Source organism: Sitodiplosis mosellana, unplaced genomic scaffold (genome assembly GCF_009176505.1).
Source record: "Sitodiplosis mosellana isolate CC-2019 unplaced genomic scaffold, AAFC_SMos_1.0 Smas_scaffold_6167, whole genome shotgun sequence".
Classification (NCBI taxonomy): Eukaryota; Metazoa; Arthropoda; class Insecta; order Diptera; family Cecidomyiidae; genus Sitodiplosis; species Sitodiplosis mosellana.
Genome location: NW_022601408.1, coordinates 1,084,644 through 1,100,017, shown reverse-complemented (window position 1 = coordinate 1,100,017; position 15,374 = coordinate 1,084,644). Strand labels below are relative to the sequence as shown.

The window sequence follows — 15,374 nt, the reverse complement described above, 5'->3', positions numbered from 1 at the left end:
GTAACATAACCTCGAAAATGAATGAAAACAAATGCGAGTTAGATATTGTAGTAAACATTCATATTTTGTTCTGTAGAAAGATACTATTTATTGATATTGCTTGGAGCTAACAATTACACCATGGCTGAATCAACGAGCGGTGATAAATTCGAAATTCCACAGGATATGGCACGAATATTATATGAAGAAGGTGCTTTATTGATTATTGCTGGGGTTCCAGTTGGCACAGAATTCGGAGTGGATTTGAGTACAAATAAAGTTGATGAAATGTTTCGAGGAGTGAAAATGATTCCACCAGGCACTCATTTTGTGTACACAGCCGCTGAGGGTATTTATGGTGATACAGCTGCTCGTGTTGGGTTCGTTCATTATTTTAAGAAACAAGAGATTGTTATTCGCGAATGGGACCAAAACACTGAGGAGCTCCGACATCGTTCCAGTGCAAACATTGAAAGAGACAAAGCTCGTATACGCGAAAATCTAGCAGATCTTGACAAGTATGGCGAAGTGAAACAAGTATTTATTTTTTTTTATTTTGATCCATTTTGTAATTCATATTTCTTTCACTGCTGTCTTCATTTCAGATTTTTGGCACCCTATGATTTTCAACAGCTCAAGAAGTGGCAACAATTGTCAAACGAAATTACCGAAGAGGTTATAGCCCGAACTGAACCTGAATGTAGCGGAGTTATTCGATCTTCGGCCGAATTTCAATCATGCTCAGATGCAGATCGACCAAAAGGTCAATCGCCTCTCACTCGACCTGCAAAAATTCGACCGAATCAAACGGAAGATGAACTCTTACCTAACTTAAAAGTGGTGCAAGGAACAGCTCCACGATTCACTAAAATTCCAGCATTGTATCCAAATTCCGCAAGCCCAGCTGAAATATCGGAAAGCCATTTAGATGCTATTCGTGCCATTGAAACTTATTTCAGCGCATTTCTGGATCCATTTGAAGCGATTCGTGAGATACAAATGTCGTTTATCCTCTTCCTGTGTGGTTGTTCTGTAGATGCATTGGCACATTGGCGAAAAATTTTGGGCTTACTAGCAAAATCTGATTCGGCAGTATCAAAGTTCAATTGTTTTTATCGTAGATATTTAGAAATACTTAAAATACAGCTGCCTGAACTTCCCGAAGAATTGATGATGCCAACGTCAAATAATACCGTTTATAAAGACGTTCGACAGTTGATTATTAATTGTTCATTGGGTGGATTAAAAGATGAAGCAGATGTATTTACAGCACAGTTAACAAGTGTAATGTCGTGGTATTTCGATGATTTGTTCGACGAAAATCCAGAAGATCTCCCTGTAATAGTTGAGATTTAGTTCCAACTCGATTCCGGAATGATATCCGATATTCAATAAAGCAATTGATTATTACAATGAAAAAAAGTATACAATTTCAGTTGATTTCAGCAGTGCTAATCGATTCTCCATCAAAAATTCAAAGATCAATCGTTTATTATTCTTCAAACAACTCATTTTGATGCAAGCAATGTCAGAGCATTGCATGACGGCTGAGTAAGTATGAATCAATGGCAAGCTCGTTACTCAGCCATCCACCGTGTTTTACCTACGATATATACCAACACGTACATAATACCTAAATATATGCCAATCAAATGCTGCTTCTACAAACAATTTATCGCACCACATCAATGTTACCAATTCATAAATGTTTAAAAATAATGCACGTAATTTTTTTTTTGCCGTAATGGTGATTGATTGTGTTAGTTGTTGATATAAACAATCGAAAAAAAGACACGACTATTATCTGTGTCATCCAATGAACAAGCTACGGTTTTTACTGTCATATCCAAATGCCATGGCAACATCGGTTGCAACAAAACCAATCACCAATTAATTCACAAGCCAACATGCAACGAACGTTCAAGTATCTTTTTTAGTCCTGACGTGGAATCTACTATTCGACGGCTATCATTCGCTTTGGTTGTAATACCTAGGTCGTAGCTGTATTCATATATCTTCATCTTTGAATACATAGACAGTTCAATTTTGTTTTAAGTAACTTTGTACCGTTAATTACAACCAAAACCAGCTGAAGATTAAATCTGAATTTTTCAAATACGTTACAACGTAGTAAACATGAAACATCAACAAGTTGTTGTAGACTATTTTCAAATGTTCAAGACGTCATTGTCTTGCATAATTTTGGTGTTTTTCGTGTGGATTTTTGTGAAGTAAATTGAATATCGAATTGTGATTCAAACAATGTAGGCTCGAATTATTTGTGACAATTTTTTCCCCTTGAAGGCTTATCCAATCGATTTTCCTGTTGCCACGGTATTTAGAGCAGAACCATGTACTCATAACAAAGTCGCTGGCCCAACATAGCATCACAGATGAGGAACTAAAGGCATTTGAAGAAGAGGAACAACAGGAAAAGCAGGAGAAGCGGGAACAAGAAAAGGAGAAACAAAATGCAGAAGAGAAACCGGAGACAACAGCTGAAATAAAAAAAACAAATTAAATTTAATCTTATCCGAAAGGGATCAGGTGTATGTATACTATATTAAATCTCATGGTCAATAAATGTAATTGAGTGTATTAGTATTGCACTCTCTATTCTTTACTAGTCAAAATGTTCGAAAGTAGGCAGCCGGCTAATAATATTCAATATTTTTGAATTCAATCAGGCTAGGCATACAACTGACTAAAGGTGAGTCATTTTATTTATACATGAGCTATTAAACAGATTGATGATGAAAACCATCTTTGAATTTGAATGTAGCATTACCTTATAATCACCTCACTTCTTGATATTGAAGTGATATTTGTTTGTAACTTTCTAGAAGAGAAAAAAAAACGGAAAAATAAATTGGGCTCAACTCTCTAAATTTTTGGAATTTCTTTCTTTCTTTCTCTCTCTCTCTCTCTCTCAACGTGACGTAAGTCTTAGAACTAATTTTATCTTCATTGATTTTTTTCATGTCGTAGTTTTAATTTAAAGATATTTCTGATTTTCACAAACGAAAGTTTTTTTTATTCAATTACAATTAAATAAATAATAGAAATAAAATAAAAAATAAAAATCGATATGAGCAATCTCACAAATTGCTAGCGTAGAATTGAAAAATATTTTAAAAATGATTCTTATCAAGAGCGTCCAGCACAAAATTTCATAACTGAATGAAGGGAATTATTATTTGAAATTTATATTTGCACACATCTTATGTGTGCACTTGAACTGTATTTGTTTTAATTTAGGTTTTCTATTTGATGAGGCGAACAATTGATCATTACATGACATAGATAAAAGGGTGAATGCTCATATCGGTCTTTTCTTGGTGATAAAGAAACAGGTTTCTCAAAATGGACGCTAAAATATGTGTGAATTACATACAACTTCAAGAATTTTATCAGAACATCCGAAAGTAATAACTTAAGATCTAAAAACTATGTGAAAACTATTACACCCGAACGGCAAATTTAAAAAGAATCGATTGCAAATGCGACGGCCTAAATTGATGAGGCAGCGCTGAACACATTTATACTTCTCCAAAGTTAGTGTGGCCCGTGGATTTAGCATGTTGTTGAGCTTGCACTTGACCTTTTAAAAGGACATCGCATTGGTTGCACTTCAGACTGAATTTTTCAACATCGGTGTATTGCCTCGACGATTGAGCCTCCTTAGCCAATTGCTCAGCTTGAACATAGACGGATTCATCTTCGATTGGAAACATTGTTTTTGGTGGATCGCCCTTTAAAAGGAGAAAAAAATAGTTAAATTAAGCTAAGCTAGTTCACTGACATGATAGACTATTTATAATATTTTATGTGTAAATGCGTACATTTACTGATTCCAAATAAAGAGGATCATAGTGAATGCCATCGAACAAGAGAAACACCCTCATTCCGTATTCTTTGTCCTCGCCGAAGCGATTAATTAGAGCGTTTGTAATATCAACGACATCAATTTCAACACCATAATAATTTGATAAAATTGAAACTTCAATTGCGCCGCCCCACGACGCTGCTTTTCGAATCCATTCACAGTACTCTGGATTCGGTCGACCAAGTATTGCTTCGTTGTAGGTTCCCTTGTCGTTTGAAACGTGTTGGGCAATAACCTCACGCAAATAACTGCCAACTTCCGTATCGATTCGTCCATTCATTACATAGCCTGATGTGGAAAATGTATTTATCATACAAAAGTTCAACCAAATCGAATGTAAATCTAAAATTTAATACAATTACCTATGCTCGTGAATAAACAACTATTGTCACTGGGGACGACCTGCTTCAATAATATCCCTTGTGGGACTAAACCAGTTGCGTTCTCTTCTGCATTTGCGAATCGTTGTGCTAATAGAACATCTTCTTCCAATTGGAGATTGTTTCGATGTTGCTGCGGCACCACATCTGGAATCGACTTTTCCTCAACAATCAAAGTATCACCATTGATTATTCCAGAGGCCGATAACAAATTCTCATTTGCAGATAACAAAGGCTTCGGGGGGAAACCAACAAGTACACATAATACATCGGCCGGTATCCTCGTTAGTTCCGAAATTTTCGATTTTAAATTGCCAATTGTTTCGTCAGCTGACAAATTATCCACGACATGATGACCTTGTTTGGTTTTCACTTTTAACATAAATCCACCCATTTCATTTATGTTATTCTCTTGGAGAAAATATCTGTTAACAAAACACAATGGATTACTGCTCTAACATTTGACTTTCACACACATAATGGGGATGAAATCTTCAAGTTAAATTTGGAACACTTTTCATTTTTGTGGATTACTTTTATAAAGCAATTAAGAAAGTTAATCTTATGTTAAAACGGAATACATTACCCTTTGTTTGAATAACACGATGATGATACGATGAATAAAAATTGTTTAGATAATGATGAGATTTGAAGATGATTATTTTAATTTCGATTTCATTGTTTGACAGTTGAAATGTGAATATGTCGAAATTAAAACGTCCAGTTCATTCACATTGACAATATACTCAAAGTAGCATACTTCAAGAATACTTATACGGAATGGCCTACTTTTCAAACAGGATTTTTTATTTGGTTTCATTGTATGATCAACTGAACACATATCACGAAAATGAGGAAAAGAAAATTAGAAAACAAAAATAGGGATTTTGGTTTTTCTTTTTTCATTGACGGACTGTGAATATTGCCAATATGCCAAGCAGAGCCCTCTCGTGATGCGATATTGTCACTACTTCAAACTCTCTTTATTCTGTCGCGGTGAAAATGGTGAAAAATCAAAGAGAGCAAAAATTTGGTCGAATTTTTTTCAAAACATACATATTTGTACAATGTATACCTTAACTATTCTCGTCCATTAAAATTAGTCCAATGAAACAGAAGCTCGTTTTATTTCAAATTTGTTCTTTGAATTATTATTTTATTGTGTCACGATACATCTATGCCAAGTCGAAACACATTTTCAATCTGTTCAGCCGTTCTATTAATTTAAATTTTTTTTTCTTAGGCTTAAATTTTTTTATATTTTAAACTTAACAACCTTTTATTTTGGGCAACGAATAGAAAAAAAAGTTTTACTTTTTTCACTTGTTAAAAACATTCAATGTAGACTTATAAAGGACTTAGTGGAATTAAACAAAATGTTAACGTTTAGTCTTCATCTGAGTCATTATCACTGTTCGCAATCGACATACGACTCAATGATTCGTTTAGTTTTTTTGTTTTATTTTCGGCGAGGCGCTCAAGCAATGTCATTCTTCGCGGTGTTGTGCTCGTCCCATCTGATTGCTGTTTATTCGATGCTGGCGATAATGAATTAGTCGAGGTGACTGATTGTGGGCTTTGCGAGTCCGGTTTGGTCTCTATTGCATTATCGCTATCGATTTGTGCGCATTTTAGCTGGATTTTACTAGCCAATTTTGATGAGATTTTCACCGTCTCTTGAACTGCTGGGTCTGAATCATTGCACTTGAACCCGCTGTTATTAGTAGTATGTCCATTTGTACCAGTTTTGTGTTTGTCGTGTAAACGATTTTTATGGTTGGTATTTATTGAGTGCTTGAGCAAACAAGATCGTTTTTTGCGTTTAAGGCCAGGTACTTTAAAATCGGACAGTTTCGATTTAACACCATCATATATTGTAGGCGGTCGTTTCAAAATTGGCCAGTCTTTCATTACTTTTGAATCAAACTGACGCTTTGGTGTAGCAACAGGTCTTTCAGCCGGTAGTTCGGGGGGTTTGCTGGCAGCCGCACGATTGGAAAACACCGCTTGTTGTGCCATTGCGTCTGCAGCGCCTTTAATCACATCCGTATCGCTTGGATTGCCTTCATTTTTCGGATTTGGTTGCGGTTGTGGTGGCAGTTCAACTTTTGGTTCTGGTTCTGGTTCTGGTTCTGGTTCCGGTTCGATTTCATAGTCCACAGCGTTTGGAAGCGTTTGTCGACGTTTATTGGTTTTATTGTCGATTGGTGTCGGGGATGCGTATCTAGATTTGACTTTGTCACTTGTGACTTGAGCCACTTGTGACTGGGGTTGCGCTGATGGAGATAATGTTTGCTTTGGAATTTCATCGTGAAAGTCCTTGTAATCCTTTTTCAAAAGCGTCGATAAATCGTAAACAAAATCTTTTTTCACAGGCATTATACGATTCCTGATTGGTCGTCGGGTTGGAATAGAATCATTTTCATTCATCTTTTGATCCCCAGGTGAAAGTGACCACCCTGAATTTTTCATTTTATCTTTTGCTTTCGGTCTCCCTTTTCGTTTCGAAATTGTGTTCAATTTGTTCAATTCAGTCTGGTCGACGATTTCATCCATTTGATTGGTTGAACTGTCTCCCATGTCAGCATTACTGTTTTCATTCGATGTACCCAATGTCAGCAGGTGTTCAGAATTGTCCTCAACAATAAACGCTTCGCTATCAATGAACATTTCTTCTTCATCATCTCTCAACACTTCGGTGTGCTTTTCCTTACGGCGATTCGCACTACTTGATTGTGGCGGTTTTGCTACTGGCTCCTCATTAACTGTAATAAATTTGAAAGCATCTGTTCTTTCTCCACCTAACTGATGTTTCGTTCTCACATGGCTTAGCATATCGATCTTACGGCGTGCATGAAACGTACATAAATTACATGTAAACTTTTGCGGTCCGAAGTGTGACATTGTAATATGACGTCGAAGATTGCTTGCGTTCGAAAACTTTTTGAAACAATATTTGCAGTGACTTGATGTGAGTTTCAATTTCGTCTTACTATTAGTCGTTTCGCTGGTAGCGGCACGCGTTCTTTTCTCTTCTTTCACCAAAAGTATATCTTCTGATTTGATGGCTTTGAGCTGTGTGTCAACATCACCCGTATTATTGCTACCTGAGTCTGACAAATGTGCATCATCGACCGGTGAAATATTCTCCTCTTTGATTTTAATTGTATCGTCGGCATTCCAACATATATTCAACGATTTTTCATCATCTGAGTTTATTGGGTCATCGGTGACAATTGCTTTCAACGCTCGATTCCTTTTTCGTCGACTTGTCGTGATATTTTCGGGGGCGTCCAAGTCCAATTCGTTCTTTATCGTTTTGTTTGATTTATCTTTTAATGTTGACATCACGTTGTCATCCATACAGGCACCATCTAGTGAATTCGAATTTGATGAATCATCGTACTCTCTGTCGTTCCAGCCATTTGTGCCAGTTCGGCTATGATCCACTTTTCTCGTCAGTGATATTCGCGTATTTGGCTTTTTCTTTTGTTGACAAACCTATGGAAAAACGTCGTTCGAATATTATGAAATTGTATTGTATTGACTTGTATGTGGATAATGGATTTACCTTATGATGTGATAGTAAGACAGCTCTACGATCAAATTGTCTGCCACAGAATAGGCAAACATTTTTGCTGCTGCTTTCATTGTCCTCGAGATTATCAAGCCAAGCTTTATTTTGTGAATCAACACGTTCTTTGTCCGTTTGTAAGCGAGCTAGTTCTCTGCTGGGGCCCTTCACCTGAACCTCGTCGATCCGTGTACGCCGCTTTAGAATAGAATCTCGCATCAGTCTAACACGACGCATCGATTTTCTGAAAATTTAATAGTCGTCCAATTAATCGTGAATAGATAATTTCCGATGAATCGACCGTCACTTACTTATGATCGTTCGTTAAATGTCGAATAACCTGGCCAACTTGCAAAAATGTTTTACTACACGACGGGCACTGGAAAACATACGTTGAGGTGATATGCTTCGTTTCGATGTGCAGTTTTAGCATTTTTTCCGTTGCAAACTTAGCGTTACCTGTTCAATGATTTTTTAAATTTTTTAAAAATAAATCAAAGCATTGAAGAGAAGGAATCACTTACAAATGTCGCATTCAAATGGTCGAGGTAATTTGTCGTCATTATTTGGAAATTCGGGTAGATCTGATGGACTGACAATTTTCCCATTAAATCCTAGTACTGTGCGGCTCTTATCTGATATATCCTCTATTTCGATAACCTCAGCTTTGATATTATCACAGCTAGTGTCATCATGGCCCTTAACAGTTTGATAGACGGCAACATTCGATTCAGGCACCACATCCAATTGTAGCACGTGTCTCTTTCGTAATAGCTCATCCTGTGTTAGTTTGTTATTTACTTGTTCATAAAAATCACTGAGTTTCAGTGAACGATTGGCCTCTTCGCGCTTGATAAGCCGATCGACTATACTGCTCAAATCCTTTTCATTATTCTTACTATTTTTCACTGTACAAGGAAAATCCACTTCCGCTTGCACAATTGTTGATATATCTTGACTGAAACCTTGACCATCGTTATGAAAATTATGATGCAATGATGAGCAGTATGTCGTTTTACAGTAGACTCGTTTGTGGCTTATGAAATTGGCCAAACTTCGAAACATATTTCGACACACTTTGCACTCATAAATGATATCACATTCATTGGATAGTAATTTTCGGATCTCTTCAGTTCCATCTTCGAATGCTTTTCTAGCTTCATTCAGCCCGTTCACAGCAGTCTTGATTGGTTTCCTTAAAATACTCAAGTCGCTAGTCATTGTATCCGAATGTAGTTGACCGGTTGCAATTTCAGCTGCTCGCTTCATCTTTGATGATCGATCGACCAATCCCTCGTAAATTGTATGGCCTAAAAACGATTTTTTTTCATCTGCAAAGGTAACAAGAAAAATCCATCAAATAAATAAAAAAAACAAACATTTGTAGGTATATAATTTGACGACATATTTTTGCAATGTGATACTTTGTTCAAACTATCTGATACAATTCAAATTCGATGTCAGCAGAATGGAACACATTATCGCCATGAACAAAATCAGTTCATGAACGTATTGTAAAGCTAATTTTGGAATTATTCTGACTTTTGATGAGTCGTTTTGAATCATTCACCAAAAGTGGAATTTTTTCTCTAATTTACTCAAATTTCAACATTGTTTTTCTGCTTCTGAGTGGAATACCATGGACATGCATAAGGCAATTCTTTTCGTTGAATGTTCGACGGACATATGTTGTATGGAAATCAAGCAACGAATCATCCACAAATTGAATTTCTACGTCATACCACTTGATTGGAATAAGCGACCATATTTTCTTATTGTTTATGCTCAAGTTTGTCGTGCATATTTGGACAGTTCTATAGTGTATATGGAGCTCACATGATCGGCAATGTTAAATTTGAGTAGTTTTCCAACAATCAAAACATAAAACCTGTTGAGTTTTTCTTTCTTTCTTCCAGATGAGTTTGATTGCACAATTTCAATTCACGTAACCATAAATGTGACGATTTTTTTTAATTTTCAAACAAAAACAAATTCAGTTATCTGGTGAAGAATCAGACAAAAAGTAGTTACACATTTCTAATACACAAATTCATACATTATACGTTCATAATTTCTAATGTGTTGAATCACATTAAATCATGTTAGCTAGCTGTTTATTTTATTATTTTGCCGCACATATCGTACGAATGCAATACAGAGGAAAAAAATATTACCAGATTTAAACGGGTAATTTGTACTGTAGCAAAAAGAGATTGTAATTGCAATTGGCAGCATGTAAGCCATGAACGAGAGATCGAATGCGTGCATGGGTAAGAAAACTGTGGAATAAAAATCCAATGGGTCGATTGTTTACCAATTGATCAATAATATATACATACACAATGCAGTCATCAATTTTGATATGAAAAATTCCAGAAAGACAACTGACTCTCTTTGATTTAATTCTTCGACACGGTCAGAGCAAAAAAACATATATTTCTATATGAATATATGTGTAATAACACTATTGGCTGCCGTCGACTACAACGATGAACCAAACCAACAGAAATGGATGGAGACATATTCGAAATTCTATGTATATACTATACGTCATTCGCAAAGCAGGCAAATAGCACTCGCTCCGTATGTGTTTTTAGTGGCTCAACAATCTTCATTACATTTATGTACAGATATGTATACATGTATTTTATTCGGTTATATTACGTATTATTGTCGTTGCGGACTTTTTATATCATTTGCTCGTCGATTTTTGGCGTAATTTTTTTCTTTGAGCAAAATACAAACAAAAATCTAAATTCAAATTCCGATTTCAAATCATTGGTGTGTAATCAATAATATTATAATTTTATTAAATGTATGCGTATGAAAGTGACAGTTTAAAACCCTTTGCTATCAGAAGAAACAGTCTATCAAGTGTATTTAGGTGAATAGACAGTTATTGTACATTTGGCTTTTTATGAGAATGAACCCTATGAATTCCAAAGCTTTCGAATGAATGTTCGGGTTTTCAGAAATCTTTATGGCATTTTTGCATCTTTGAAAATTGGTTTCTATTAGTATTTTCATTTAATGCAATGAATCCATTAGTTTTTTTTTTTCCAGGTCTTTCTATAGTTTATTTAATTAAATTAATATGAAAGCATAACCATCCATTGAAAGAAATTTAAACCATTTTAAGTAGAGAACAGTAGTTGAAGAGAACTATCAAAAGGAAATATTTTGTTCATCACTTTAGTTTTTCGGCATAGGTTAGAATGATCTCAACGAATCACGAATTTGATTTATTTAAAACATTGATCCACTGATAACTGCACATTGTTATCACCATATTTGTAATATGTATTTCTGTCATATAAAAACGGTTTTTCTTACGGAACTGCAATCCATTTTTGGGTCTGGAAAAATATCCATACGATTAGTTAATGTTTTACTTCATTTAAATTTGAAAAAAAAATCGAAGAAAAACTGATGATTGAAACAAAGAAAATGCATACACTCTAATTTTTTTTCTGGTCGAACAACCCATTTGAATTTCATCAGAATTGAACGGAAGGTTTTAAAATGAATTGAGAAATAAAGAAAAATCACAAAAACTATTTGGTGGCGATATTTAAAGTGTTTTTTTGTTAGTGCTTAAAATAGTAGTCAGTCGTTTGTGCTTATTTTGTATATTATTCACCTTATTTTCAATGTTGTTTTTCTCTTTCCGTATTTTTTTTTTGTGGATGTATGTATTTTCCTCGTTTTTACTATATTTATTGCCTATGTCACGCTGGTGCTGCTATTGTCGCGACCGCTGCCTTCTTTCTGTATATTTGCTTTTAACTGAAATAGCTATACCGATATTAGAGAGTTGAAGTCACGCTTGCACTAAGTCATACGTCGTTGCAATGTATAATAAGCGATCGAAACACTCTAATGAAATGTTCTTATGTTTCGTGTCGTTTCGGTTTTGATACAACAATACAACATTTTCCCTTAGCTGCTTGCTATGAATTGGCTTAAACACACTGAAAGGTCTCTCAATACCGATAATATTTTACAAAAATATTCATATCGATGTTGTTTGTGATCCATTTTGGTAAGTATTTGTTCACATATACGTAGACAACACACGAATCACGCTCACATGTAGCAACACAGTGACAGCCACACCGGACCAATACCGATGTATGTTCAAACATACACGCAGAGCTTAGCAAACAAGAAGCGTGGTCTTTTGCACTCGCATACACATACACACACACACACACACACACACACACACACACGATTGGCGAGAAGCCGGAATTTTGTGGACAGGCATTCATTGTAAGGGGAAGATGAAAACACACATACATTGGTGTCTGTATCAAAATACAGTCGTATGTTCAAATGTTCATACAAATCCACTACTCTTCTACAGAACACAGACGTTAGAAGTTTTCTAAACATCATTAACAATCTTCATACACGGACTCGTTCATATGTGAAAAAAAATCGCTGTTTTTCTTGCTTTAATTTTCTATGTATTTTTTGATATGATATTTCTTCTTTCGTCACAGACAGAATCGAATTGACATTTACATGCTAAACAATGTTGATGTGAGAATATGCCTGCTTCATAATATGTCACACAGACACATTACCGTATAGAGCAATATACCTCATACAATTATTGTGCAAAACACGGTATTGGTTTTGCCTCAGCAATATGTGTGCCGTTTGCGTGAGGCCGAACATAAAACCTGCTATATCTTATTGGAAAATTGACCAGCATCTTTCTCGTTGCCAATCGGTAATATAATGCCAATTTCATTAGCCGTTGTTTGCTCCCTCTATAACTGCTACTTAACAATTTTAAACCAAAAAAAAAAATCATCGAAAATATGTATAAATATACTATTGAACAGTTTACAAAAAGAAAATTTACGCTCGATGTTCAACCTTTTTATGCTGTTTTGAATTCTACGTTTTCTTGCTGACGAAAAAATTATCTTATCGTTTCACAATAAGTCTTTATCATCGTTGATTTTGGTTCATAGTTTTAATTATAGCTTCTCTTGAATTCTCCGATAAACAGCGAAGAAGGAGGTAATACCGATGAAGAAAACTCATTTGTTTCATAATTAATCAATGTAGTCATAGTCCAAAACGATTTGATTGTGTAATAAAACGTACACAGTATGATAGTTCAATAGTATTTGATGCTAATTTATCAAATTTGTGTGTGATTCGTCTCATGTCGTTTTTTCACGATCCTCTTCGAAAGTTTACTTTTTATTTAGGAAAAAAATTGTTTTGAGGCAACTTCACTGATGATCGAATAATCAAGTTTCTAATTGATTTTTTTTTTTTGCCGCAAAATACACTCATAGGCTTGTGTTGTGCATTCACATTAAAAAAGCCCATTTCCAAAGTAATAAAAAACGGAACGAATACTAAAAAAGAACAAAGTAATGTGGATTGCTATCACCAAATGTTATCATTACTATCTTGTTCCAGACTGCCTCTATTCCCACTGCATATTGACGTATGAACGGTTGACTTGAACACGGTGATAGTTTAAACACAAAACACCATTAAACGAAACAAAAATTCTGAAATAGTTCAAAAGTTTGAACACAACCATGACATCGGTCATATGTGATGATGAGGCCATATATGCGATTATGGATTTGTATGGTTGTCAAACATCTGTCAGCATCGATTTACATTTCGTAAAAATTGAATATTTCATCATTGATATAATAATTGTTCATGTGGTTTGGTGCATCGTATGAAAACGATTTTACAATTTGAGAGATGTCAATTGCAAACCACCACGTGGCTTATAACTTCCTCTAAAAAGTGCACATTACTATTAGATGCCATCGACTGGATGATCAATAGATTGACTCGCTAAAAAATATTTCAAGTTCTCAATTGCTCACCGCAATTTCCCCGAAAATTTCATGTTCATTTAAAAAAGTTTAATTTCTCCAGATATCAAAGGCTAAATTTTGCATCGGGGCGACATCAAAAAAATTGCTTGGCAGCGCCGAGTACTCCCGCGGTGGTGAGAAACTAAAACACACCAATCGACAATATTGATGATGATCATCAAATTGTTCATACTAAATTTTATCCACTTTAGGCACTCATAACACACAAACAGTTTTTTTTTTTTTCGAATTGAGTTTTTGGTGATATTTGTGGTTCCTTCTCTCGCTCGCTCATTTGTTGTTTAATTGACAAACAATACATACGGTTTTTCCAGTGAATTCAAAATTACCAATGCCATTTTACCAACATTATTCAAACATTGTTGATAGTTCGACATTTTGCCGAAAACACAAAAAACGTTCGGTAATTCATCGAATTGCCGAATTTACTTTTAATTTTTCCGATTTGATTTTTAGTTAGCATGTAAACTTGATATGTGATTCTAATAATCAAGAATTTTATTGTTATAAGTGCCTAAAGTGGATAAAATTTTGTATGAACAATTTGATGATCGTGAACATCAATATTGCGATTGGTGTGTTTTAGTTTCTCACCACTGCGGGAGTACTCGGCGCTGTAAGCAGTACATCAGTGCTAAACGCTTATGTCGCACCGATGAAATTTTGGGGAAAAATATATATTCCAAATGAATCAAAGATATTTGTAATTCAAATCATTGTTGAAAGTAACAATAATATATTGATTTATAAATAAATTTAGTGCGTAACGTTTGAAAAATATTCAATACGAATAAGAATCAATCATAGTAAATTTTGGTTGTTATTAAAATGCCTTTTTTTTCAGTTGTGATAGATGTAAAATAGAAATGCAATGTTTATCCACACCAGCTGAGATTAAATCAGTTAAAACTGTCTTGTCTGTATGACCTTTTTGCTATTAATTTAAAAGCGTTTCGGATAGTTAAGATAATAATCGGAAATCTATTCGTTGAATTCAGTTCTTCAAACTAAATTAGAATAATACAAATATTTGAACGTCTTTTTTGGTACATATTACATGAAATTAATCCAAAAAAATTAGCACCACACTTGTTGATAAATTTAACAAAAACCTAATAAGAATATACAAATGGTTTATGTTTTTCCTTGTTACATGATTACTTAAACTGTCGATCGATTCATCATAATAACAAACTTTTTCTATATTTAGTACGATTTATTCTGCATACACATTTTTATACATCATTCATACTTCAATGAGCTGAAGAAAACTTCAAAATATATTACAACCTACATGAAAAATGGAGTATACGTAGTAAATTCACATCAAAATTCAAAATTGAACATAATTTAAAGCCATTTAAAACTTTCAGAGGATTCATAAATTTGTTCGGATATATTTGAACACACTATTATCATTGGTAAATTCAGTTCGCATTAACACTCATACACAAATATCACATTCTCAGTTTCAGTTAATTTATATGCTTAGAGTCATCATTTTTCTCTGTCTCTCCGTTGGTTTTATGTAATTACAATCACATTGGCGATTCTTTTAATTTAGTCTTACCGATTCGGATCTGAATTGGGCCGTAAACTTCCTTTTTGCTAAAGTATTCCCTTTCTCTCTCTCTCTCTCTCTCTCTCTCTCTCTCTCTCTCTCTCTCTCT

General features: G+C 34.7%; 3 protein-coding genes across 7 annotated transcripts in view; 1 reads left to right on the top strand and 2 right to left on the bottom strand.

The window, feature by feature from the left end:
• Positions 1 to 16: 16 nt before the first annotated feature.
• LOC129575554 (protein AAR2 homolog) lies at positions 17 to 2,867 on the top strand. The gene is made up of 2 exons (XM_055459346.1): positions 17 to 497; positions 585 to 2,867. Exons 1-2 carry the CDS (start codon positions 121 to 123, stop codon positions 1,333 to 1,335), a joined length of 1,128 nt encoding a protein of 375 aa, XP_055315321.1. The 5' UTR covers positions 17 to 120; the 3' UTR covers positions 1,336 to 2,867.
• A 123-nt stretch (positions 2,868 to 2,990) lies between these two features.
• On the bottom strand, positions 2,991 to 5,375 carry LOC129575555 (ubiquitin thioesterase OTU1). The gene is made up of 4 exons (XM_055459347.1): positions 4,832 to 5,375; positions 4,228 to 4,670; positions 3,822 to 4,153; positions 2,991 to 3,731 (listed from the first exon to the last, which is right to left on the bottom strand). Exons 2-4 carry the CDS (start codon positions 4,637 to 4,639, stop codon positions 3,519 to 3,521), a joined length of 957 nt encoding a protein of 318 aa, XP_055315322.1. The 5' UTR covers positions 4,640 to 4,670; positions 4,832 to 5,375; the 3' UTR covers positions 2,991 to 3,518.
• Positions 5,369 to 15,374, bottom strand: part of LOC129575550 (uncharacterized) — a 10,293-nt gene continuing 287 nt past the window's right edge. Inside the window, exons 1-6 of one of the 5 annotated variants that reach the window (XM_055459341.1) lie at positions 15,275 to 15,367; positions 11,460 to 11,614; positions 8,344 to 9,150; positions 8,131 to 8,278; positions 7,817 to 8,063; positions 5,369 to 7,746 (exon numbers count right to left, since the gene is read on the bottom strand). In XM_055459341.1, the coding sequence (XP_055315316.1) occupies positions 5,632 to 7,746; positions 7,817 to 8,063; positions 8,131 to 8,278; positions 8,344 to 9,088 (3,255 nt within the window). In that variant the 5' untranslated portion in view covers positions 9,089 to 9,150; positions 11,460 to 11,614; positions 15,275 to 15,367 and the 3' untranslated portion in view covers positions 5,369 to 5,631. Of the gene's footprint in view, positions 7,747 to 7,816; positions 8,064 to 8,130; positions 8,279 to 8,343; positions 9,151 to 11,152; positions 11,176 to 11,274; positions 11,863 to 15,274 lie in introns of those variants that run through there. The other 4 variants (XM_055459342.1, XM_055459338.1, XM_055459339.1 and 1 more) reach the window with 4 other exon arrangements.

Excerpts from the sequence above, each read along its gene's own strand:
- LOC129575554 (XM_055459346.1), top strand. The coding sequence starts at position 121 with ATGGCTGAATCAACGAGCGGTGATAAATTCGAAATTCCACAGGATATG. Across the intron at positions 498-584 it reads AATCTAGCAGATCTTGACAA|ATTTTTGGCACCCTATGATT; the intron begins GTATGGCGAAGT and ends TCTTCATTTCAG.
- LOC129575555 (XM_055459347.1), bottom strand. The coding sequence starts at position 4,639 with ATGGGTGGATTTATGTTAAAAGTGAAAACCAAACAAGGTCATCATGTC. Across the intron at positions 4,154-4,227 it reads TTGTTTATTCACGAGCATAG|GCTATGTAATGAATGGACGA; the intron begins GTAATTGTATTA and ends TTTCCACATCAG. Across the intron at positions 3,732-3,821 it reads TTTATTTGGAATCAGTAAAT|GGCGATCCACCAAAAACAAT; the intron begins GTACGCATTTAC and ends CTCCTTTTAAAG.